This window comes from Pan paniscus, chromosome 3 (genome assembly GCF_029289425.2).
Source record: "Pan paniscus chromosome 3, NHGRI_mPanPan1-v2.0_pri, whole genome shotgun sequence".
Lineage (NCBI taxonomy): Eukaryota > Metazoa > Chordata > Mammalia > Primates > Hominidae > Pan > Pan paniscus.
The window spans coordinates 93,158,461-93,183,383 of record NC_073252.2 but is presented as its reverse complement, the minus strand read 5'-3'; the positions used below and the strand labels follow the sequence as shown (position 1 = coordinate 93,183,383).

Here is a 24,923-nt window from a genome sequence, read left to right as displayed (position 1 = left end):
AGTCAGGCATCTTAACTAGGTCAACCAGTATCACTTTAACATGCCTACTTTTTTTCTCTAATCAAAATGGGAGAATGCTGTACATGGGTTTGTCACAGAGAAAAATTATGATGCTTTAAAAACACACACAGAGATATAATAGGTTTTATGCAAATGTCAAGACATTATAAATAAAGAAAATAATGTTATTTGTTATGCAGGCTAAACACTGACCAACTCACTCAATATATTCTGGAAGTGGCAAAATAAAATTGGAAAAGTAGAACAAGTAATTTAACATACTACACTTATCTTCATATAAATTACTGCAATGAGGCGCCATCACCATCACCATCAAAAAAAGAAGAATTCCTACAATGAATATGTGGAATTTTAGCCAAAAAAGAAAAGTCTATTTAGAAGTCAGTCACAGCCACATGGTTACCTCAAGCCTTACCTCATCACTGCTCCACCGGTTTGGGAATGAGGGGCGTAACTTCTTGATGCACACAATCTCCCTCATGTCCTCATAAGAGGGGTCACTGGGCACTAGGTCATGATAAGGAAGCTGGTATTCTTCCACTATACCTAAAAATATGTTGTTACTATCATTATTATTATTATTATTTTCTGTGAAGTAGAAATAAAAGTCTAACACAGTTCTCAAAGGAAAAGTGCTATCAGTATTACAGACAAGTTCAGGCAGAAAAATAGCAAAATAAATCTTGAAAAATATTTACCCAAATGGTACTTAATCTAATTTAGAAAAAATGAATACAAAGCCCAATGAAAAATATTGTCATAGGTCTTCAAGCCTTTCTTTCCTAATTTCCAAAAGCTAAGTAAAACAAGCATCTTAAATTTATTTCCATTTTTATGAAGAACAAATTAAAAGACAAATCTATATTAAATCTCAATGCAAATCTGCAAGACATATCCTGAACTCATACTACATGTGACTGTTTCTATTACTATAGTATGAAACTATGAATATCATAATAAATTCAGAAGTGTATCCTACTTGAACAAAATGTCAGATTTACATTTTTTCTGCTTAACTGTAGGAATGTGGTTTTGCACATTAAAAATTTAGAAAATTACAGACACCCAAAAATATTAACCATGAATTTTTTAGGTTCAAGGATTATCTGATTTTTTTCCTATATTTATCCTAATTTTCAGTAAGGAATACATTACTATTAGAAAAAATATGTATTGTTAAAAGAAAAGAAATATAAATCTATAGCATCTTCATAAAAATGCACACTAAACTTTCATTTTATTGTTCCTAGTATTTAATTTCTACCTTCTTCCTCTTCTCCTTTAAAAATGCAGGCTTCTAGTATCTTCTTTTTCACCTTCTCAGATTAACTCCTCATAATAATTACATTAGAGGCTGCTGCTCTGAACAATCTTTTGGGAGCACCCCTCCTCCCTATCCTAAATCATCTTTTATAGAAATATCATTGCTTTTCATCTGAAAAAGATGATGCCGTCAAGTTGGCAGATTATATATCACATCGTTAAATTCACTGGGGGCTTACTCTGCCAAAATCTGGGGTCTGTGTTATGTTCTTTCTTGTAAACTCAAATCTGTTATAAAATCATCAAGGACCAGAAGGTCCAGAAGTTTTTTCAGACCATTCCAACTCACCATTTGTCCTGTGCCCTGCTGTGACCACAGAGCTAATTATATGTATTATCTATGTTAATATTTCCTTTCACTGTGTTTTACCTCCATATGAGATAAGAAAAACACAGGGCCTAACACTCAGGATGTGCTCTGCTTCATTTCAGTTCTTTCTCCCTTTCTCATTCTCAGGACCATGGCCCTGGAAACAGCCTGAAGGCAAAGCCCACATCTCTTTAACCCATCTCCTATTTTCCGCTGGTGGATGGACTGATGGATGGGGTGGGGTAGGTGTATCTACTACAACAGACGAGGGCAGAGCTCACCACTTAAAATTATGAATTAATCAAATCTAACTGTTGGATAATAGTCCTTATTCTTTTCTCCATATCATGTAATCAAGTTTTCAAAATTTCCTGTTAGCTGCCATTTAACTCTGTTTGAAACCTCAAACCTTTCTATCTTTCTTCTCCTTTAAAAGATGGAAAGGCCTACATCTGGATGTGTCTCTTTCACCCAGAAGTGCCTGGACTAGAAAGATAAGCCCAAAAAACTTCTAATATCTTCATAAAGTGTTAGAAAATAGAATTTTGTGTGCTTTGCCTCTCTGGAAAAATAAAATCGCTTATTGAGAGCTTCCTCTATTCCAGTTGTGGAAACAGGTATGCTATATAAATTATCTTATTAAATTCTCACAAATGCGTTTCTGAGATGACATTATTCTCCACACTACTCAGATGAGGAAACTTGGCTCTCAGGGGTTAAGTAACTTGCCCAAGTCCATTCAGTTGGTATGGGACAGAGCAGGGACTCCAACACCTCTAACAATAAGGCAACATTATAGCAAATCTCCATATCCAAAGACAGCCCTAGCAAAGCAAATTAATACCCTGCTGTTTATATAAAGCTACTTTGTTTTTAAGCTGAGAATAATTTCTCCTGTATTTGGCCCACAGGCTTTCAAATATAGGCTTCCTGTAGCCCTGTTTGTTTTAGATGTTCAAGAAAACATAATTAGAAAAATAACCTTGTTCTCTACACCTTCAACTTCCATAAAGCTATCTTAATTAAGTATAAGCATATTACTTTTTTAAAAGGCTTGTCTACTTGTTTTTTTTTTCTTTTTAAATACAGACTGGGTCCCAATCTATCGCCCAGACTAGTCCTCAACTCCTGGCTTCAAGTGATCCTCCCCGCTTGGCCTCCCAAAATGCTGGGAATGCAAACGTGAGGCTTATCTACTCTTTATAATGCGTGAAATCAAGGCATAGAAAATTTGTTAAATTTTTTGGTTACTTCTTCTTTACACTTAGAATGAGAAATTTATTCAATATCTGGTTAGAGAAAATTTCCTGCATTAACTTTCCTTTTGGACAAAATAGTTCCCTCACTTCAGAGAGAATGTGTTCTATTTCAAATTTCTTAAAACAGGTTCAGAATTCCCAAAGTGATTATTAGAAGGCACTGTGCCACTGATAATGATCTTTCTATCGAAGTGTGAATGCAGGTTGATTAACTGTTTCTTCTTTGTATTTAAATATGAACCTAAAGATGTTATGGCTCTACCAACCAAAATGAAAAGTATTAATGGTAATAATAGCTAACATGTATTGAGTGCTATTTATGTGCCAGGCAGTTCTCATTATCTTTACATTGAAACCATACAACCACAGAAGCGGATACAATAATTCAATTCATCTTTAAGAGGACTCTGAAACAAAGAAAAGTTTATAACCTGTCCAAGGCATCACAGATAAATAGCAGGAACAAGAACAAATCTCAGTACTAGTTAAGTGCATGCTGCACTTTCAGAATATTCAGCAAGCTCATGTTTTCATGAAGATAGACTTAAATTGGCCATTATGAGGAAGAGCAGCAGCATCAAGGTTTTTTAATGAGCACAACCATGGAATAATATACAGAAGAGTTGATACAGAAAAGCCAAAGATTCAGCTCCTTGCCTAAAAGGTGTCAGAATTTACTCGAAGACAGACTGTAGAGCAATCAAAATAGTACAAGTAATAATACTTCTTAATATTTAAATATGTCTTCTTGTTCATTATAATTGTTTTTACTAGGGAATCCTCATATGTGTAGAAAAAACAATATAAAAAAATAATACTCTGATACTTTATTTCCTTTTGATAAAAAACTGATGTTTTCAAATTGCTTTATGGGGAAGTTTTATAAAAAATACAGAAGGTAAGAAATGGGTGTCCGACCCCATATTTATGTCCTACTGTCATCTCTGCAGAGGAAATCCCAGGGAATGGAGTTGGGGATGGGGCCCAGCAGCTAGGTGAGAATAAACTGGCAGGGACAGAAAAGGGGGTTTGATTTCATCGAGCAACTGCTGGAGGAAGAACCCAAGACAGAAATGAGACAATACACAGAGCAGAAAACAGTGATGCTTGAAAAAGCAGGGGAAGCTGACAGTGTGTCTAGTGGCGGCTGGAGGAAGGAAGCAGTCAAAGATTATTCTAGGATGTCGAATATAATTTCCTGGAAGCACTATGACTGCATCAACAGAAATAAAGGGGAAAATAAAACCAGATCTTATAGACAGTATGATAACTTTGATTTCTGATCAGAAAGAAAGGATTTATAGTAGCTCTAATAGTAGCTTTTCAAAGACAGCACTGTTTCTTACCTCCTGATACACATCTCCTAGCAACCTCCCAAAGGATGAGGCCAAAACTATACATGTCAGCCATGATGTAAGACTGGAAGTGATTTCTGTTCAAGCTCTCGTCCAACACTTCTGGAGGCATATAGCGTTTGGTGCCAACTCGAGTGTTAGGTGGTATGTCAACTTCATTTGTATCACTAAGGAAAAAGTAAAGCAAAGCATTACAGCATTGAAGAGGACCAACAACTACGAATCAAGGTGATTCCGAAACAATGGCTTTAGTTAGTGAAAGGCGGAAAAGAAAAACTTTCCAGGGAATAAAAACAATTTCTTAAAGAATATTTCTTGCCAAAAGCTATATTAAATATTTACAGGTTAAAAGCCAATGAAAGGCAAGCTGGTACTGTGGTGCATGCCTGTAGGCCCAGCTATTCTGGAGGCTGAGGTGGGAGCATAGCTTGAGCCTAGAGGTTCAAGGCCTGACTGGGCAACATAGTGAGATGCCATCTCTTAAAAAAAGTTAGAAAAAAAAACAATGAAGATAAAACTCAGTCAGAATGAAGCTGCAGCATTTAAAATTGCATTACCAATAGACCAAATTTATACCCTAAACAACTGCTAAATATATATTAAATGTCTAAAAAAACCCTCTTCCTTCCCCTCCTATTTTAAAAACTTTACTCTTAAAATGGGCATGCACACATGACAATTTCGTGTGAAACAATATTTTTTAAGCCAGCTGTTGTAAAGCTCTTAGATCTATAAACAAGTTTCAAAAGGGGAGAAGGAGAGAACCAACAAAGACATGCAATTGTTTTACTCTGACAAGGTGGGACATATAAAAAAGCTTTCTACTATCACTATTGTTTTATGAACCAAATAGCATTTAACTTTTTTTTTCAAAGGAAGAAAACAATAATGGAATATAACATCTTTAACTTTCTGAAAATTTTACAACATGGCCCATTTACTATTCCTTCCCATAGACTGGGAAAAGAGTAATGACGGAGGGACAACAACCTGCACAATGGCACTTGGGAACCATTGCTTCAGTGCGATGAGCTGGAGCCACAGTTCCAGCCCCTGTTCTAAGGGTGCTGAATGACTAGGCTGATGATTAAATGAGATGACATGTACAAGCCCTGCCAACATGGTACTAGGCACATATTAGATACTTAAGTACTGTACCTCATCAGAAAGTAAAGGAACTAGGTAGAAAAGTAACAAACCCTAGATATGACAGATGAACAGACTATAACCAAATAAGGTATACTATAAAACCAAAAAGGTACAGAAACTCATTATTAAGCTGAACTCTGTGGAAAATCTTGAATAAACCTTTCTACCTCCTGATTCCCAAGAATTTTTTTTTTTTTTTTTGCTTTTGCTTTTCATTACACTCTATTGACTCTCAAGAATTTACATGTTATTTCTCCTCAGCCTGGAAAACAGATTCATTTATCGAATATCACACTTATCCTGCTGTCATAGATAGTCAATACCAAAACACTAGTGCCTTCAGGAAAAAAAACAAAATCAAAAACCTCTGGGTTTGATCTCATTGCCTTGACCACTTCTACAACATGAAATACGTGGTGTCATTTTTTGTCATTTGAGAACATTTTAAGTGTCACTCTGAATATCTCAAAATTTTTACATTTACTAAAACATAAAATATAAAACTTCATTTTAGAACATTTTAAAGTCACTTCCGGCTAGCATTCTTAATCTAAAATTTTATGTTTTAGATAAGATGACATATCAACAGATATGTCATCAGTGTACTCATTAGGCCCCTCGTGGTTTTCTAGGTGCAATAATAACTAGCCTGTTTTCTTAAATAAAAGTTAAGACGTTAAAAAAAAAGTTAAAGTGTAATTAAAAAACAAAACAGATGGTATTCTTTACCATATGCAAACATAGGTCCCAGTGTTCTGGGATCTTTTCTAAAACTGGAAAAAGAGGTTAAAATGTTAATTCTCAGCACTTATTGGTATAATAGAAAATTGTCATTTGTATGTGTAAATGATAAATGACGGGAGGAAAGTATGCTGAGAAGAGACTTAATGGTAAACTGGAAACATGTCAGATTGAATAGATGCTACAAAAGCTCCATTTCCATTCATAAAGCATGCTCTCCTCCTACTCCACCTGCTGACACCTCTCATGGGAGCAGAGTAGGGATTTCACTAATGTGGTGCCAGCATGTCCTAATTTTAATTTTTAATCATGAGGAAGATAGTGGTGACCCCAGGTAAGAAGTCCTGGGTCCCATGCAGAGAAAACAAATATGAGGGTTTGCAGATGAAAAGAAGATGGTTAAAGACCTCCACTGTATTCCAGAACAAGAAGAATCTTAAGACAATCCACACAGAAGGGCATTTAGAAAGGCCAAAGGTGTAATCTGACCACAGTTGATAAAGATTTTAGGCAATTTCATTCCATTCTTACTCTTAGCTCCTTAATGTTTGTTTGGATTTGGGAGGTCAGGAAAAGATAATGGAATGTGTGATGTAGAGATATCTATTAGAAAAATGAAAGGTAATTGTGACCTAATAATAGAATTAAAATTTGTGACAGCTGGACTATACATAGTTCATCTCTAAATTCTTTTTCTCAAACACTGCAAAAACATACACTCAAGGATTTTGAATGTCCACCAAATGCCAAAAATCAGTCCTTTACATAGTCCCTTAAATACATATGCATGTTCAGCAATAAGCCATCTCTCTCCTCCCCTTCCTCTCCCACCCTAGACGTTTGCCCTAGTAGTAGCTGAATAAATCTCCCTAGTAACATTTGAGTAAGTAATCTGTTTTCCAACTGAAGACTATCAACTCCTCTGAGCCCCCAAATACTTGTCATAGTCATTTGGTATATCCCCAAAGAGCATAGCCCCAATCCTTCTCCATTCGCAGTGTGTCTTGCACATGACAGGAAAATAATGTACTTTAAATGAAAGAAGGAAAAGGTTTGTTTACACTAAACTTTGCTATGGATAATTTAAAGGGAAATGTAAAAATCTCTGGACTGCATGGGCCATAAAATGAGATCTTACCAATTTCTAGAAGGATAAATAGAATTTTGTTGAGCAAACTAATTTTGTGAAAGATCACTATCAACCTATTGGCAAGTGCCTTTAGCACTACACTTAAACAACAAACATGAGAATTATAGGTAATCCATATCTGATACTGTAAAGTGTCAGATCCTCCAAAACATTTAGCTCTGCCCCTTCTTCCCTCAGGCATGTTTCTATAATTGAAAGTCATTAGACTACATTTCTTTCTTAGATTTTCAGTAACATCATTTTACCTGTTCCCAAATAATGGCAGAGAAAAATCAAGCTTGTGTTAATCCTAAAGCCAAAAATAGAAATAAATGTGATTTAACACTGGGGTGCCAAGAATAAAGGAAGAAAAAGAGAATGGAAGTAGAGTCAGATGGTGTGGTACACGTTGAGAACAGACAGTACAACAGACGGAAAGTTCTAGGAGAAAGAAGGAGGCAGAAAAGGGCAGGGTGCCTTCTGCACTAGCTTCCTCTAGCCTCCTTGTCCACAGAGGGCTATGGAGGGGAGAAACAAGGTTGACAAGAAAAGACAGATACTGCACAAGGGCTGTAGACTCAGAGACAATAATTCCAACCCCACGCAATAATCCTATGTACTGCAGTAGCTACATACATATGAAGTCAGATTATAAAATCATACAGAGGAGACATAAATAGGATACTGGTTACTTCTGGGAAGGATAGCAGGAAATGAAAAAGGAATGGGACTGCAACAGGGCTATCTTCAACATTTTATTTCTTTTAAAAAGAAAAACCAGAGAAAAACAAGGTAAATTGCTAACATCTGTTCATATTACATGGGCGTCTCATTTTTATACTTTTGTGTATGTTTATATCACAAATATAAGTATATATATTTCTAAGTATAGTATAAGTTAAAAGAACCCAGCAGGATCCAGAACTAGAAAAATGTACATTTCAAGGATTACAGGACAGGTTATAGGCATAAGGACGGGAAGAACAAAAGTGATATAAATAAACTGGATAAAATTACAGAGAAAATGAGCTGCTACGAAGGAGAACTGAAAATATCCCATTAAAAACAAAAGTGTTGCATTCACTACAGAAGAAATGTTATCTCTCTTCTTCTTTCCCATGGAGAATGGTTAGAAATGTGTGCACAAAGAGGTCATTATTAAGAGTAGGGTTCAGAGAATTATAAGAGTAGACAATTTTGCCCTTTTATACTTCAATAATCAATGCTGCCACTAGATCCAACATGGCTTTTGTCCCTGTTAATGTGAGTACTAAAGAGATTCAGACTTAAGTAGAATTAGAAGGAAATACAATTTGAGGAAAATAAAATAAAGAGATGTCAGATAAATTCCTCTCCAGGAAAAAAGCTTTCTTAGTTTTCAAATCATGCTTCAATGAGTATTTTAAAAAAAAAAAAAGGCCTGGTGTGGTGGTTCATGCCTGTAATCTCAGCATTTTGGGAGGCTGAGGCAGGTGGATTGCTTGCTTGAGTCCAGGAGTTCAAGACCAGCCTGGGCAACATGGTGAAACCCCGTCTCTACTAAAAATACAAAAATTTGCCGGGTGTGGTGGCACATGCCTGTAGCCCCAGCTACTTGTGAGGCTGAAGCAGGAGGATCACTTGAGCCCAGGAGGCAGAGGTTGCAGTGAGCCAAGATCACACTACTGCACTCTAGCCTGGGCAACAGAGGGAGACCTCATCTCAAAAAATCAATAAACATTTAGGGACAGTGGAGATAGAACAGGATAAAATGAAAATGTCTACAATTTTCTGAGTAAGAAATTAATGAGAGCCTGGGGGTAAAGGGGAACTCAGTGAGGGAGAAAAAGGGTTCTGTTCTTCTAGCCTAGGGTCATAAGATACTAAGCCCTGTAGGGGTAAAAAAAAAAAAAAATTGGGAGAAATGTCCAGGTGGACTAAATTTTATGTACTATCTTCCATCACAATCTCCAGTAAAAACATCTTCAAACCTGAGCTGTTCGTATTTTGGAAGCCAGGAACCAGCAACTATATAATGTGGAAAAGGCACAACATATATGGGAGCTATCGGCTGATAATGCAAAGGGGAACACAACTCCTTTGAATTCCCAGACAAGCAGTGAATAATGCTGAGTTCCCTACTGTACCAGGTACGAATGAGGTTAATGTCTGCATTCATCTGGATCTCAAAATGCAGGGCTGCTCTCAGCTAGGATTATTTAAAGAGGCCAGAAAACCAAGTTCATATTTCTGACCAAAGTCACTTGAATGACAGTGGTATGATATAGAAAATGCCAGCATGGTGGAGTATGAGGTCTACATTGATAATCAAAGGGCTTCATAAGTCTATGGACACTCCAAGTGGCTCTTCTACCCCAGGGAAGACACTAACAAAGTGACAGTTCTGTAGGTTATGGTTTTGAGGGTAGGGAAGGGGAGCAAAGGGAAAGACTTTGAGAGAGAGAGAGAGACAAGAAAATTAAAAGACACACGAAACTATGATTTTCCTCTTCTCCTCTGAAGGTGCCAGGGAAGGACATACCAAGGAGGGGGTGATGGGAGCCACTCACTCTGCCAGGAGACATATTTTAGCCACTGACATTGTTTAGAATTGCGGCACATGGTGACAATAAAAGTAGGATTTTAATCAGTTTTATTATCGACAGTGTACTCCCTTCCTGCCCGTGCCTGGTGTACCGCCCCTGGCGTGCCCCTTAGCACAGCACTGCTGCCTGGTATGGCGTGTGTGCACTGCAGGTGTTAGTGTAACTGTGGGAGGGAAGTCATGGGGCTGCTTGTGTGTGCAGAAAGGCTGAAAGTGGAGCCTTCAGCTGGGATCCTGAGCAGGTTGGAGAATGAAACATGAGCACCCCAGTGGACTCAGGGAACAGTGCATGCCTTAAGCTCTTGACTATCATGCATTAAATGAGGGCAGGCAAAAGATTTTTGTTTCGGTGGCAAGGAGTAAGGGGGGTTTTTAAAAAATATAATATCTCTTCAGCCTCATAATATATTAAATGTTTTTCATGTTAATTAAGCCTTTTAGTTATAAACCTAAACCCAGAAATTCTGGCTAAAAGTGTTATGTTAAAAAAAAAAAAGAGCCCCAACTACTTGACTGAGCACAGGGCACCTTCCCCACTGTACCATAAACTGAAGTAAGAGTCTCATGAAAGTCCTAAGCACAGCCCGCTGTGGCAATGAGAGGCGAGCGCAGGGAAAGAGTTGCTAGCTCCAACAAGGTGGCTCTACCTCACTGAGCCTTTGGGCACATGCGGATGGTCCTCCTGCTGGATGTTGTTGATGCCTAAAAGAGAGAGAGGAAAGGGAAAGAGAGGAAGTAGGAAGGTAAAAAAACATAATAGACAGGAGAAAGAAAAGAGAAGCAAACATTGTACCCCTTAAAAAATCTAAAAAGCTTCTTATGAAATAAGAACTGTACTTTAAAGAGTGTGTGAAAAAAAAAAGGAGGCATGAGAAGACATGTGAAGGAGGCCATGGGTTTGCCTGTGGCTTGTAAGTGATGTCTGAAATTAACTACCCATTACATATACTACAGGATGTTAAATCCTCTCTCAGCAAGATGATTTGGATTCCCCAAAAGCATAAAAAATTCTCAAGAGTCTATGGAAGAAGGGGCTGTGCACATCCCTGTGGGTTTCCTGTGGCATCCTGGAGATAGCTGAGGAACTGACTTGCAGAATTGAACTCTGCCTGGCAGATGTTCACCAATAAGGGGAGTTTTCTGCAGCTACTTTCAACATTCAATGCTGCTATGATAAAATCCCAAGAAATCTCAGGGTATCTTAGAAACAGAACTTTAGAACTAAAAAGTCTTCAACATAAGGCGGGTATGGTTGCAGAAACCTTGACTGGGAGTGTTCACTATGCCACGAATGAGCTTAGTTTTATGACTTTGGTGGGTCATTTAGCCAAATCAATTTTAAAATGCAAACCAAAAGCAGGGCTAAAAAGAATCATATCAGCAAGACTCAAGAAATTCAGTACCCTCCGAACTAAGCTACCCTATCTCTTTTGTACTTGGATAATTTCACAATCATCCACTGGACATCAGTGTGACAGTCTAGTCTTTATTGCAGGTTTTCTATTTTAATTTAATACCAGAGAGCCCTAGCCAGGATTTATTTTTCCCATATGAAAATATTTTGTTCTGACTCTGAAGTCTCAGAGGGGTTGCTGAATTCTTCAGAGTGAAGAGTGAAAAGCTTTGTAAGTTTCTTCAAGGCATTTCATGTGTCATTGTTTTCTCCTCCCAATAGAGATTGAAGGTAATGGTGATGTCCGCCAGCACATCACCTGGATTAAATTTCTGCTGAGCAGGAAATGCATCAGCACTTACGTCACTGTCAAGAGAATGCATGAAGAAACCAATACAGCATTTTAAAATTTATATGAGCAGGAAATCTCTAAGGCACAGTCTGCTCCCTCTCTGTGGCTCTCAACTTCCCTGGGAGCCTTTCAGAAATGACTGAAAAGCCTAAGAGAACACTTACCATTACACAGAGACTGTCTCACAGGAAGTTCTCATATGAAGTCAGAGAATTCAGCACAGGGTAAGCTGTGACTCCACTTGTAATTAAAGTCTAAATATCCATGCATATGTGCACAAATACAATATAAAACAGTGAAAAAAAAAAGAGTAGAAACTAAAGAAACACATAAAGCAAGTTTTTAAAATTAGGCTCAAAAACTGAGAAGAGCAAACTTTGAAACATAGAAAATAAAACTAGAAAAAGCACCTCTGAAATGATCAAATGTAACCTGCATGTAATGGAAGATGATGCTGAGGCCCAGAAAGGTAGATGGCCTCACACAGCTAGGCTATGGCCATAGGAGTCTGCACAGCCAACATCTGAGCCATCATCTTCATCTCTTCATCTCTTGATGAAGTAGTTAATATATGCCAAGTAAATGTCTGAATTATCCCTTAAAATAGTCCCTCCACTTCCTAGAATCAGGGTTTGTATGAAACTTGAGAGGTCATTCAGTTCATTCTCCTTCCATTAAGCAGAACTAAGTTTCTATAATATAATAGATACTCACTTTCCTTTTTTGTTTTAAGGTCTATAAAGGAGATGAGTCTCAGTTACTTTGCTATTGCCTACATTTATTGATTCACAACAATGTTAGAATATCTATAATGGGTAACTCACTATGTCATGTTAAATGGGAAATATATTAATTAAGCTGGCATGTATCCTGCTCTCAGGATGCACCATCACTGGTAGGAGAGATGAAGCATGTCCCAAAATAATTATAATACCAAGCAGACAAAGACCGGGAAATTAAAGAGTAGTACAGAAGATGCTGTCATTATTCTCAGCTGGGGGATGAATCAAGTGACTTAGAGGTGATTCTGAGACTGGATTAAGATACATGGAAAATCAGGGACTTTCCAAGCTAGGGACTGTGCAATCAAAAGCAAGGCAACAGCAAGCATGGAATATATAAGGAGAAAATTCAAGCAGCTCAGTTTTGCAAAAGCAAGCATACAAATTGGAGAGTTTGTAGAATGTAAGATTAGAAAGGTGGATTTCGTCCAGAATGTGTAGAATCTCTGGTGTTAGGAAAAAAGTTCTTTTTCCTTCATCCTGTGTTCCATATGGAATCATTTATCCATTAAAAGTTAAGTAATGAGCACCAGGGAAAGGCACTAGAAACGCAAATCTGAAAAATGCATGTTATCTACTTTCAAGGGGCTTACTTTCCATTGGGAATGACAAGTAAGTAGTCCATGATGACTACATAACAGGCAAGACATTTCATGGTAATAAGCACAGAGTTACATTAGAAGACATAAGAACGGAGACTAAAAACAGCAGGTGGGGAAGTTACAAGATGGCCGAATAGGAACAGCTCCAGTCTATAGCTCCCACCATGAGTGACGCAGAAGATGAGTGATTTCTGCATTTCCAACTTAGGTACTGGGTTCATCTCACTGGGGCCTGTCGGACAGTGGGTGCAGCCCACACAGTGTGAGCCGAAGCAGGGTGGGGCATATCGCCTCACCCGGCAAGCGGAAGGGGTCAGGGAATTCCCTTTCCTAGCCAAGGGAAGCCATGACACACGGTACCTGGAAAATTGGAACACTCCCACCCTAATACTGCACTTTTCCAACAGTCTTAGCAAACGGCACACCAGGAGATTATATCCCGCGCCTGGCTCAGAGGGTCCCACGCCCGGCTCGGAGGGTCCCACGCCCATGGAGCCTCGCTCATTGCTAGCACAGCAGTCTGAGATTGAACTGCAAGGCAGCAGCGAGGCTGAGGGAGGGGTGTCCGCCATTGCTGAGCTTGAGTAGGTAAACAAAGCAGCCAGGAAGCTCAAACTGGGTGGAGCCCACTGCAGCTCAAGGACGCCTGCCTGCCTCTGTAGACTCCACCTCTGGGGGCAGAGTACAGCTGAACAAAAGGCAGCAGAAACTTCTGCAGACTTAAACATCCTTGTCTGACAGCTTTGAAGAGAGTAGTGGTTCTCCCAGCATGGAGTTTGAGATCTGAGAACGGACAGACTGCCTCCTCCAGTGGGTCCCTGACTCCCGAGTAGCCTAACTGGGAGGCACCTCCCAGTAGGGGCCGACTGACACCTCATACAGCCAGGTGCCCCTCTGAGACGAAGCTTCCAGAGGAAGGATCAGGCAGCAACATTTGCCGTTCTGCAATATTTGCTGTTCTGCAGCCTCCGCTGGTGATACCCAGGCAAACAGGGTCTGGAGTGGACCTCCAGCAAACTCCAACAGACCTGCAGCTGAGGGTCCTGTCTGTTAGAAGGAAAACTAACAAACAGAAAGGACATCCACACCAAAACCCCATCTGTACATCACCATCATCAAAGACCAAAGGCAGATAAAACCACAAAGATGGGGAGAAACCAGAGCAAGAAAGTTGAAAATTCTGAAAATCGGCGCCTCTTCTCCTCCAAAGGAAGGCAGCTCCTCACCAGCAATGGAACAAAGCTGGACGGAGAATGACTTTCACGAGTTGAGAGAAGAAGGCTTCAGACAATTGGCATTAACAAACTTCTCCGAGCTAAAGGAGGATGGCCAAACTCATTGCAAAGAAGCTAAAAACCTTGAAAAAAGATTAGACGAATGGCTAACTAGAATAAACAGCATAGAGAAGATCTTAAATGACTTGATGGAGCTGAAAACCATGGCACAAGAACTACGTGATGCATGCACAAGCTTCAGTAGTCAATTCGATCAAGTGAAAGAAAGGGTTTCAGTGATGGAAGATCAAATGAATGAAATGAAGTGAGAAGAGAAGTGTAGAGAAAAAAGAGTAAAAAGTAACGAACAAACCCTCCAAGAAATATGGGACTATGTGAGAAGACCAAATCTACGTCTGATTGGTGTACCTGAAAGTGACGGGGAGAATGGAACCAAGTTGGAAGACACTCTTCAGGATATTATCCAGGAGAACTTCCCCAACCTAGCAAGGCAAGCCAACATTCAAATTCAGGAAATACAGAAAACATCACAAAGATACTCCTCAAGAAGAGCAACTCCAAGACACAGAATTGTGAAATTCACCAAAATTGAAATGAAGGAAAAAATGTTAAGAGCAGTCAGAGAGAAAGGTCGGGTTAGCCACAAAGGGAAGCCCATCAGACTAACAGCTGATCTCTCAGCAGAAACTCCACAAGCCAGAAGAGAGTGGGGGCCAATATTCAACATTCTTAAAGAAAAGAATGTTCAACCCAGAATTTCATATCCAGCCAAACTAAGCTTCATAAGTGAAAGAGAAATAAAATACTTTACAGACAAGCAAATGCTGAGAGATTTTGTCACCATCAGGCCTGCCTTACAAGAGCTCCTGAAGGAAGCACTAAACATAGAAAGGAACAACCGGTACCAGCCACTGCAAAAACATGCCAAATTGTAAAGACCATCGATGCTAGGAAGAAACTGCATCAACTAACAAGCAAAATATGCAGCTAACATCATAATGACAGGATCAAACTCACACATAACAATATTAACCTTAAATGTAAATGGGCTGAATGCTCCAATTAAAAGATACGGACTGGCAAATTGGATAAAGAGTCAAGACCCATCAGTGTGCTGTATTCAGGAGACCCATCTCATGTGCAGAGACACACATAGGCTCAAAATAAAGGGATGGAGGAAGATGTACCAAGCAAATGGAAAACAGAAAAAAGCAGGGGTTGCAATACTAGTTTTTGATAAAACAGACTTTAAACCAACAAAGATCAAAAGAGACAAAGAAGGCCATTACATAATGGTAAAGGGATCAATTCAACAAGAGCTAACTATCCTAAATATATATGCACCCAATACAGGAGCACCCAGATTCATAAAGCAAGTCCTTAGAGACCTACAAAGAGACTTAGACTCCCACACAATAATAATGGGAGACTTTAACACCCCACTGTCAACATTAGACAGATCAATAAGACAGAAAGTTAAGAAGGATATCCAGGAATTGAACTCAGCTCTGCACCAAGCAGACCTAATAGACATCTACAGAACTCTCCACCCCAAATCAACAGAATATACATTCTTCTCAGCACCACATCGCACTTATTCCAAAATTGACCACATAGTTGGAAGTAAAGCACTCTTCAGCAAATGTAAATGAACAGAAATTATAACAAACTATTTCTCAGACCACAGTGCAATCAAACTAGAACTCAGGATTAAGAAACTTACTCAAAACCGCTCAACTACATGGCAACTGAACCTGCTCCTGAATGACTACTGGGTACATAACAAAATGAAGACAGAAATAAAGATGTTCTTTGAAACCAATAAGAACAAAGACACAAACATACCAGAATCTCTGGGACACATTTAAAGCAGTGTGTAGAAGGAAATTCATAGCACTAAATGCCCACAAGAGAAAGCAGGAAAGATCTAAAACTGATACCCTAACATCACAATTAAAAGAACAAGAGAAGCAAGAGCAAACACATTCAAAAGCTAGCAGAAGGCAAGAAATAACTAAGATCAGAGCAGAACTGAAGGAGGTAGAGACACAAAAAACCCTTCAAAAAATCAATGAATCCAGGAGCTGGTGTTTTGAAAAGATCAACAAAATTGATAAGACTGCTAGAAAGACTAATAAAGAAGAAAAGAGAGAAGAATCAAATAGATGCAATAAAAAATGACAAAGGGGATATCACCACCGATCCCACAGAAATACAAACTAACATCAGAGAATACTATAAACACCTCTACGCAAATAAATTAGAAACTAGAAGAAATGGATAAATTCCTCGACACATACACCCTCCCAAGACTAAACCAGGAAGAAGCTGAATCCCTGAATAGACTAATAACAGGCTCTGAAATTGAGGCAATAATTAATAGCCTACCAACGAAAAAAAGTCCAGGACCACATGGATTCATGGTTGAATTCTACCAGAGGTACAAAGGGGAGCTGGTACCATGCCTTCTGAAACTATTCCAATCAACAGAAAAAGAGGGAATCCTCCCTAACCCATTTTATGAGGCCAGCATCATCCTGATACCAAAGCCTGGCAGAGACACAACAAAAAAAGAGAATTTTAGACCCAATATCCCTGATGAACATCGATGCAAAAATCCTCAATAAAATACTGGCAAACCCAATCCAGCAGCACATCAAAAAGCTTATCCACCATGATCAAGTGGGCTTCATCCCTGGGATGCAAGGCTGGTTCAACATACACAAATCAATGAACATAATCAATAAACGTAGTCCATCTGGTCCTGGACTTTTTTTGGTTGGTAGGCTACTGATTATTGCCTAGCAAAGACAAAAACCACATGATCATCTCAATAGATGCAGAAAAGGCCTTCAACAAAATTTAACAGCCCTTCATGCTAAAAACTCTCAAAAAACTAGGTATTGATGGGACGTATCTCAAAATAATAAGAGCTATTTATGACAAACCCACGGCCAATATCATACTGAATGGGCAAACACTGGAAGCACTCCCTTTGAAAACTGGCACAAGACAGGGATGCCCTCTCTCACCACTCCTATTCAACATAGTGTTGGAAGTTCTGGCCAAAGCAATCCAGCAGGAGAAAGAAATAAAGGGTATTCAATTAGGAAAAGAGGAAGTCAAATTGTCCCTGTTTGCAGACGACATGATTGTTTATCTAGAAAACCCCATCGTCTCAGCCCAAAATCTCCTTAAGCTGATAAGCAACTTCAGCAAAGTCTCAGGATACAAAATCAATGTGCAAAAATCACAAGCATTCTTATACACAAATAACAGACAAACAGAGAGCCAAATCATGAGTGAATTCCCATTCACAATTGCTTCAAAGAGAATAAAATACCTAGGAATCCAATTTACAAGGGATGTGAAGGACCTCTTCAAGGAGAACTACAAACCACTGCTCAATGAAATAAAAGAGGACACAAACTAATAGAAGAACTTTCCATGCTCATGGATAGGAAGAATCCATATCGTGAAAATGGCCATACTGCCCAAGGTAATTTATAGATTCAATGCCATCCCCATCAAGCTACCAATGACTTTCTTCACAGAATTGGAAAAAACTACTTTAAAGTTTATATGGAACCAAAAAAGAGCCCGCATTGCTAAGTCAATCCTAAGCCAAAAGAACAAAGCTGGAGGCATCACACTACCTGACTTCAAACTATACTACAAGGCTACAGTAACCAAAACAGCATGGTACTGGTACCAAAACAGAGATATAGACCAATGGAACAGAACAGAGCCCTCAGAAATAATACCACACATCTACAACTATCTGATCCTTGACAAACCTGAGAAAAACAAGAAATGGGGGAAGGATTCCCTATTTAATAAATGGGGCTGGGAAAACTGGCTAGCCATATGGAGAAAGCTGAAACTGGATCTCTTCCTTACACCTTATACAAAAATTAATTCAAGATGGATTAAAGATTTAAATGTGAGACCTAAAACCATAAAAACCACAGAAGAAAACCTAGGCATTACCATTCAGGACATAGGCATGAGCAAGGACTTTATGTCTAAAACACCAAAAGCAATGGCAACAAAAGCCAAAATTGACAAATGGGATCTAATTAAACTAAAGAGCTTCTGCACAGCAAAGAAACTACCATCAGAGTTAACAGGCAATCTACAGAATGGGAGAAAATTTTTGCAACCTACTCATCTGACAAAGGGCTAATATCCAGAATCTACAAAGAACTCAAACAAATTTACAAGAAAAAAACAACCCCATCAAAAAGTGGGCGAAGGATATGAACAGACACTTCTCAAAAGAAGACATTTATGCAGCCAAAAGACACATGAAAAAATGCTCATCATCACTGGCCATCAGAGAAATGCAAATCAAAACCACAATGAGATGCCATCTCACACCAGTCAGAATGGTGATCATTAAAAAGTCAGGAAACAACAGGTGCTGGAGAGGATGTGGAGAAATAGGAACACTTTTACACTGTTTGTGGGGCTGTAAACTAGTTCAACCATTGTGGAAGACAGTGTGGTGATTCCTCAAGGATCTAGAACTAGAAATACATTTGACCCAGCCATCCCATTACTGAGTATATACCCAAAGGATTATAAATCATGCTGCTATAAAGACACATGCACACGTTTACTGTGGCACTATTCACAATAGCAAAGACTGGGAACCAACCCAAATGTACATCGATGATAGACTGGATTGAGAAAATATGGCACATATACACCATGGAATACTATGCAGCCATGAAAAAGGATGAGTTCATATTCTTTGTAGGGACATGGATGAAACTGGAAACCATCATTCTGAGCAAACTATCGCAAGGACAGAAAACCAAACATCGCATGTTCTCACTCATAGGTGGGAATTGAACAATGAAAACACTTGGACACAGGGTGGGGAACATCACACACCAGGCCTGTCGTGGGGTGGAGGGGGGAGGGATAGCATTAGGAGATATACCTAATGTAAATGACAAGTTAATGGGTGCATCACACCAACATGGCACACGTATACATATGTAACAAACCTGCACGTTGTGCACGTGTACCCTAGAACTTAAAAGTATAATGAAAAAAAAAAAAAACAGCAGGTGGGCCAGGCATGGTGGCTCATGCCTATAATCCCAGCGTTTTGGGAGGCTGATGCAGGAAGATCACTTGAGTCCAGGAGTTTGAGGCCAGCCTGGCAACATAGTGAGATCCCATCTATTAAAAAAAAAAAAAAATTAGCCAGGCATGGTGGCACATGCCTGAAGTTCCAATTACTCAGGAGGCTGAGGTGGGAGGACTGCTTGGGCCTCGAACGTCAAGGCTGCAGTGAGTTGTGATGGTGCCACTGCACTCCAGTCTGGGTGACAGAGCCACTCTTTGTCTAAAAAATAAAAATAAAAAAAAGAAGGTGTCTCAAAGGAAGAAACTGTGAAGATCAGTAGTTGTGATCTAGATACAGAAGGGGATATGGGTGTTCGGGTAATGATAAAAGCATGTTATAAACACTTGATGGTATGAGAAGTGTGAAGTCTTCAGAATAAATCTTGCCAAAGGTAAGAAGTGTGGTGGAAATAGGGCAGAAGAATAGCCCAGGGTCAGAAAAGAAAAGAGTCCACTGCACCAAGGGACTCTAACTACATTTTAATACGAAGCCACAGGAAACTATGAAATTATTTTGATGCCCAAAATTAGGCTTCAAGAAAATAAATTCAGTGGCAGCATGTACAAAAGACTGGAAATAGGAGAGACAAAGAGAAAGTAACTCAAAATGCTTCACCCCAGAATCTAGAAAAATGGTATAGAAGGCCCACACTGGCCCAGTACAAATGGGAACATTGTGGAAAGAAAATTCATTCACTTGAGCAAATCAAAAGTTAGGGAACGAAAGATGATGTCAGATACCTAATATTAAGAATGGATCAGCCAAAACTGGGAACTAGGAAGGAAATGCAGATACAGCAGGAAATCTAGCAGTCGGAAAATACGTAAGAGGTAAAAAGAGAGCAGAGCCAGTGGAGAGAGAGAAAGGAGAAGTTGGAGTACAGAGATACACCAAGAAAACAGGAGAAAGAAAGGTTTGGACACTGTGGATAGGGTGATGGCAATAGAGAAGGCCTCTGGTGACCAAGCCCAGTGGTGTCTCTGAATACAGCAGTGTCCAAAGAGAATGGAACAGAAGCCAAATTACAAGACTATTAACAAATTGCTGGGTTTTCGAAGCCGATGATCTTTTGGAACTCTTGGGAGAAATTTAACAGGGTGAGAGAAGGAGAGAGAGGCTGGTAATTTAAGAAGCATTGTGGGATTTTTTTTTTTTTTTATAGGAAGACTTGAAAAGGGTTGTAGGTCAGAGGAAAAAAAAATCAGAAGGGAGAAAGGATTTAATAATCTTTATTGGCAGGAGGTTCATATTTCTAACTTAAATCTATAGTCCAAATCATTTCCTCTTGCTTTGTTTTTAAAGATCAAGAACTTCAATTTCCCATCCTTTACATGGTGAAGACCTTCATATATTTGGGGTATGTTATTAAATCACACCTCAGCCTTCAGTTCTGGCCGAAAATACCAATCAATCAGTCTTTTTTTGTGAATTTTACTTTCCAAACTTTTAATAATCTCCATGACTTTTTCTTTGTGCTCCTCTCCATGTATTACAGAGTCTTACTTAGAAAAATCCACAAGATGATCCAACATTTATTAATGGCTAAGCCTAAACTGAGTTCTTTAAAAGGTAGTTATACGATGATTTCTCTACACCAGTGGTTTGCAAGCTCATTTTGTTTTGTTTTCCAAACAGAGAAACCATTTGTTCGAATTAAATCATCTGTGAGATGGAAGGAGCCTCTCTGATTAAAGTAAGAGTAAGCAAAATAGAGTCCCAACTATCATCTCCCCTCCCTACTGTGCAGAAGCTACTGATGTAACCCAAGCAGCCCTAAGGGTCTGAAAACCACTGTTTTACAACATGCTCTGGTTTATGTGCACAGATGTTAAATTCACTGTTTCAGGTACAGGATAACAGTACTGAATAACAGCTGGGTTTTGTTTATTAGTTTCTAACATTTCTCCCAAAACATCTATGCAAGTTATCTTTCCTATACCATATAAAAATTGTCTTTATCCATATATAATCTGTAAATTTTCCCCAAAACTTTTTCCTACTTGCAAATGTTATGCAGAATTCTGACTACGTATTCCCAGGAATTAGCTACTTCTTTTCTATATAACTTAATGACAGCTGCAAACCTAATGTGAACAGTCTCTAAGCAATGTCTCTGATGAGCATAGAAACAATAGAACAGACCCAAATATGCTGTGTTGCTAATAAAATGTTTGGTGGTTCTCCCCGTCAAATGTCAAAATTAATGATATTCCTCTTCTACTAAATATCCTAGAAGCACTGCGCTACAAAATAAAAAGTAACAGAAAAGAGTCATAAAACATGTATTTGTTCACTTTGATACTAACCTAATAAATTTAACAGCCAGGCCCAGGTCAGCAATACAGCAAGTTCCATTTTTCTTCACCAGAATGTTTTTACTTTTCAGATCTCGATGGGCAATTGCTGGTTTGCCTTGAGTACTAAAGATTTCTGTGTGTAAATGACATAAGCCACTGACAGAAGAGTAGGCTAACTTCAGCATTGATTTAGTGTCTAGGGTGGTGGACTTCAGATAATCATAAAGGGAACCATTTTCATGATAGTCTGTGATTAGGTACAACTGGGTCCAGGACCCTGTCCCTTTGATATCTGCAGCAATGAAACCTAAAAGGAAAAAAGATGAAAAGGTTTAGTGTTTTCCAAATAGTATCAGGAATAATTCATATTCTCAAACATCATTCTTTGTCATAGATAATTTTTGTTTAGCATTTCATTCAATTTCCTGACTATGCCTATGATGGTATTAAATGACTAATACCAATAAGAAGCAATCAAAATTGTACGAGTAAGGCTAGGCACAGTGGCTCACACCTGTAATCCAAGCACATTGGGAGGCCATGGTGGGTGGATCACTTGAGGTCAGGAGTTCAAGACCACTCTGGTCAACATGGTGAAACCCCATCTCTACTAAAAATACAAAAATTAGCTGGGCATGGTGGCATGTGCCTGTGATCCCAACTACTCGGGAGGCTAAGCAGGAGAATTGCTTTAACCTGGGAAGCAGAGATTACCGTGAGCGGAGATCACACCATTGCACTCCAGCCTGGGTGACAGAGCGAGACTTTATCTCGAAAAAAAAAAAAAAAAGAAAAAAGAAAAGAAAAGAAAAAGACCTGTAGGAGTAGGGAAAGATTAAGAGTTTACATCTGAAAATATGGTCCCTTCCTAATCAGTAGTTGATGTTTAAACTACTTTATGGTATTACAAACTACTATGGTATATAAACTACTTTATGGTATTACAGTTACACATAAGACATTGCAAAACAGGGTCTTGAATTCTTGAATTAAGGAATATACCCCACTGATTAGCTTACTCTCCTTCTACTTGAACGATCCAGACAGATCATTTCTAACTTGCGAAACAAAATCAATTCTCAATATAAACTATTGATATAAATAAACCCTGCAGATAAGATTCCTACAACTTTTCTCAACATTTAAACAAAAATAAGTTCCTTCAAATTCCTAAGAAACCCTAAGAAATTCTGGTTTTACACTTGCATTTCCTGTTTCTAAAGAAAAAATATTTGAGAGTATTCCATTTCCAGCCTACCACTCACTTACAGAAGTGCCTTAGTCATTCCTCCTGTGAGGTCTCCCATTAGAAACTTATGATGTTCCTGGGCCCATGCCAAGAAGAAAACTTCAATACATTTCGCAACGGGTCTAGACAGATGAGTTAACATGCAGATGTTAACAGAAAGACAGAGGAAAGCTAGGAAACCCTGAACATAGCTATGCAGACTTTTACTCACCCAAAATGTTTTCATGCCTCATCAACACTGTCTGATATATTTCTGTCTCTCTGAACCAGCTGGCTTCCTCTGTGGTGAAGAACACTTTCACAGCTACCTTTTCGCCACGCCACTTTCCCATCCAAACTTCCCCATAGCGACCTTTTCCAATCTGTTTCACCATCTGAATCTGCTTAGCTATAGTCCTTTGGACCTGTGAAATCCCAAAACACACTGTTAGTGTATTCACAGCGCTACAGATTTGTTTAATCTTTTTTTCTCCAGAGAAGAAACGATTACTGCATGTAAAATATATTTAGCTAGTATTTTTCTCTATATAGACAACTTATTTGTATTTATTTATTAATTTATGTTACACTCTTTTAAACATATTTGAGATTGAGTGTGGATTCTGAATGTTCAAAACACTGCTTCCAAATTATGAAATATTTTATTTTAGTATTATTATTTTCTCAGAGAAAAAACCTGAGTAGGTTCATAGTAATCAGCAGAGTAGAATACTTGCACTTCCCCGTTATAATGGACTACTACATACTCTGAAGAGACTCGTCACCATACACCTAATCATGTATAAATATAACAAAACAAAATTGTAATGCATTGTTAGGCACATACAGAAATAAAGGCAATCTATATGCAGGGAGGAAGAAAAAAGGGAGGGAGGGAGGAAGGAGGGAGGGAAGGAAGGAGTTGAGACCAGACCAGGGAACGATAAACCAAGCTGCCGTCTGGGCAAAGAATAATACCAGAACTGGAATCCAGAGTTTAAATTCTGACTCCTTTAAAACCAGAGGAACTGAACCTAGGGCTTCAGCATTAAGCAGAGAGCATCGAATGGTACTAAATTTGCTATGGGTTGGTAGCATGCCAAGGCTCCTCATTACAAATGCTCTCTTGAGGAAACCATTTGCAGAATACTTTTCATGCCGTGACTATGGCGGGATAATAGTACTTTGAAGGAACTCTTGCCACCATACAACTTGATCATGGGTATAACATAAGAAATAAACTGTAATGCACTCCTGGGCTCACAGGGAAATAAAGGAAATATCCAAGAATGGGGAGGAAAAAGGAGAACAAAAAAAATGGAGGGAGAGAAGAAAGGAAGAGAATGAGAGAAGATTATAGAGAATGAATTCTTTAGAACAAAGAAACAGTCACTATAAATGAGAGTCAACAGAAACAACCCAAGTAGATTTAACCTCTTCAGATTACATACTGGAATTCTGAGATACAGAATACCAAGTAACTCTAAATGAAATGAAAATTGAATAAAAAATAAGCAAGAAAAGATTAATGGAAATTACATTTTTGTAATGAGACAGTTAACTGTCACAATAAAAAATGCGAAACAGGTAGACAAACCAGCATATTAGAGAGAAAAGTTAATAAGAGAAAGTTAACAAGTTGGAGATAATATTATTTACCAAGCTCTAAGAGAGCTCTGAACAATATTATAAAGAGTGGAGTACAGACAAAGAGAATGAAAATATGAGTTAAGTGGCATTAAATTTAAATGTCTCTTTATATATGATCTTCATCACATCTGTACTTACAGTAAAATATTTGAAGAACTCTGATATCAATGGTTCCAAGACTGAAAGGGCTAAGCATCTATTACAATTTATATAATTTAGAGGACATAAGGAATCTAGCGTATAACTCTTATAACACCTGATCAGCAAACTGGAATGTATTCTTTGTAGAGATATACTTTACACCAATTAAGAACTTAAAGTTTTTCTTTTTGTACTTTTAAGAGCCATGCAATTACATTGGGCCACCCCAGAT

The 24,923-nt window shown here is 38.5% G+C and overlaps 1 protein-coding gene across 7 annotated transcripts in view; it reads right to left on the bottom strand.

Moving 5' to 3' along the window:
- Positions 1-24,923, bottom strand: part of BMPR1B (bone morphogenetic protein receptor type 1B) — a 398,993-nt gene that overhangs the window by 6,295 nt on the left and 367,775 nt on the right. For all 7 annotated transcript variants that reach the window (XM_034958931.3, XM_034958930.3, XM_034958933.3 and 4 more), the window contains 4 exons: positions 23,133-23,325; positions 21,682-21,979; positions 4,260-4,435; positions 437-567 (listed from right to left, as the gene is read on the bottom strand). In XM_034958931.3, the coding sequence (XP_034814822.1) occupies positions 437-567; positions 4,260-4,435; positions 21,682-21,979; positions 23,133-23,325 (798 nt within the window). The remainder of the gene's footprint in view (positions 1-436; positions 568-4,259; positions 4,436-21,681; positions 21,980-23,132; positions 23,326-24,923) is intronic.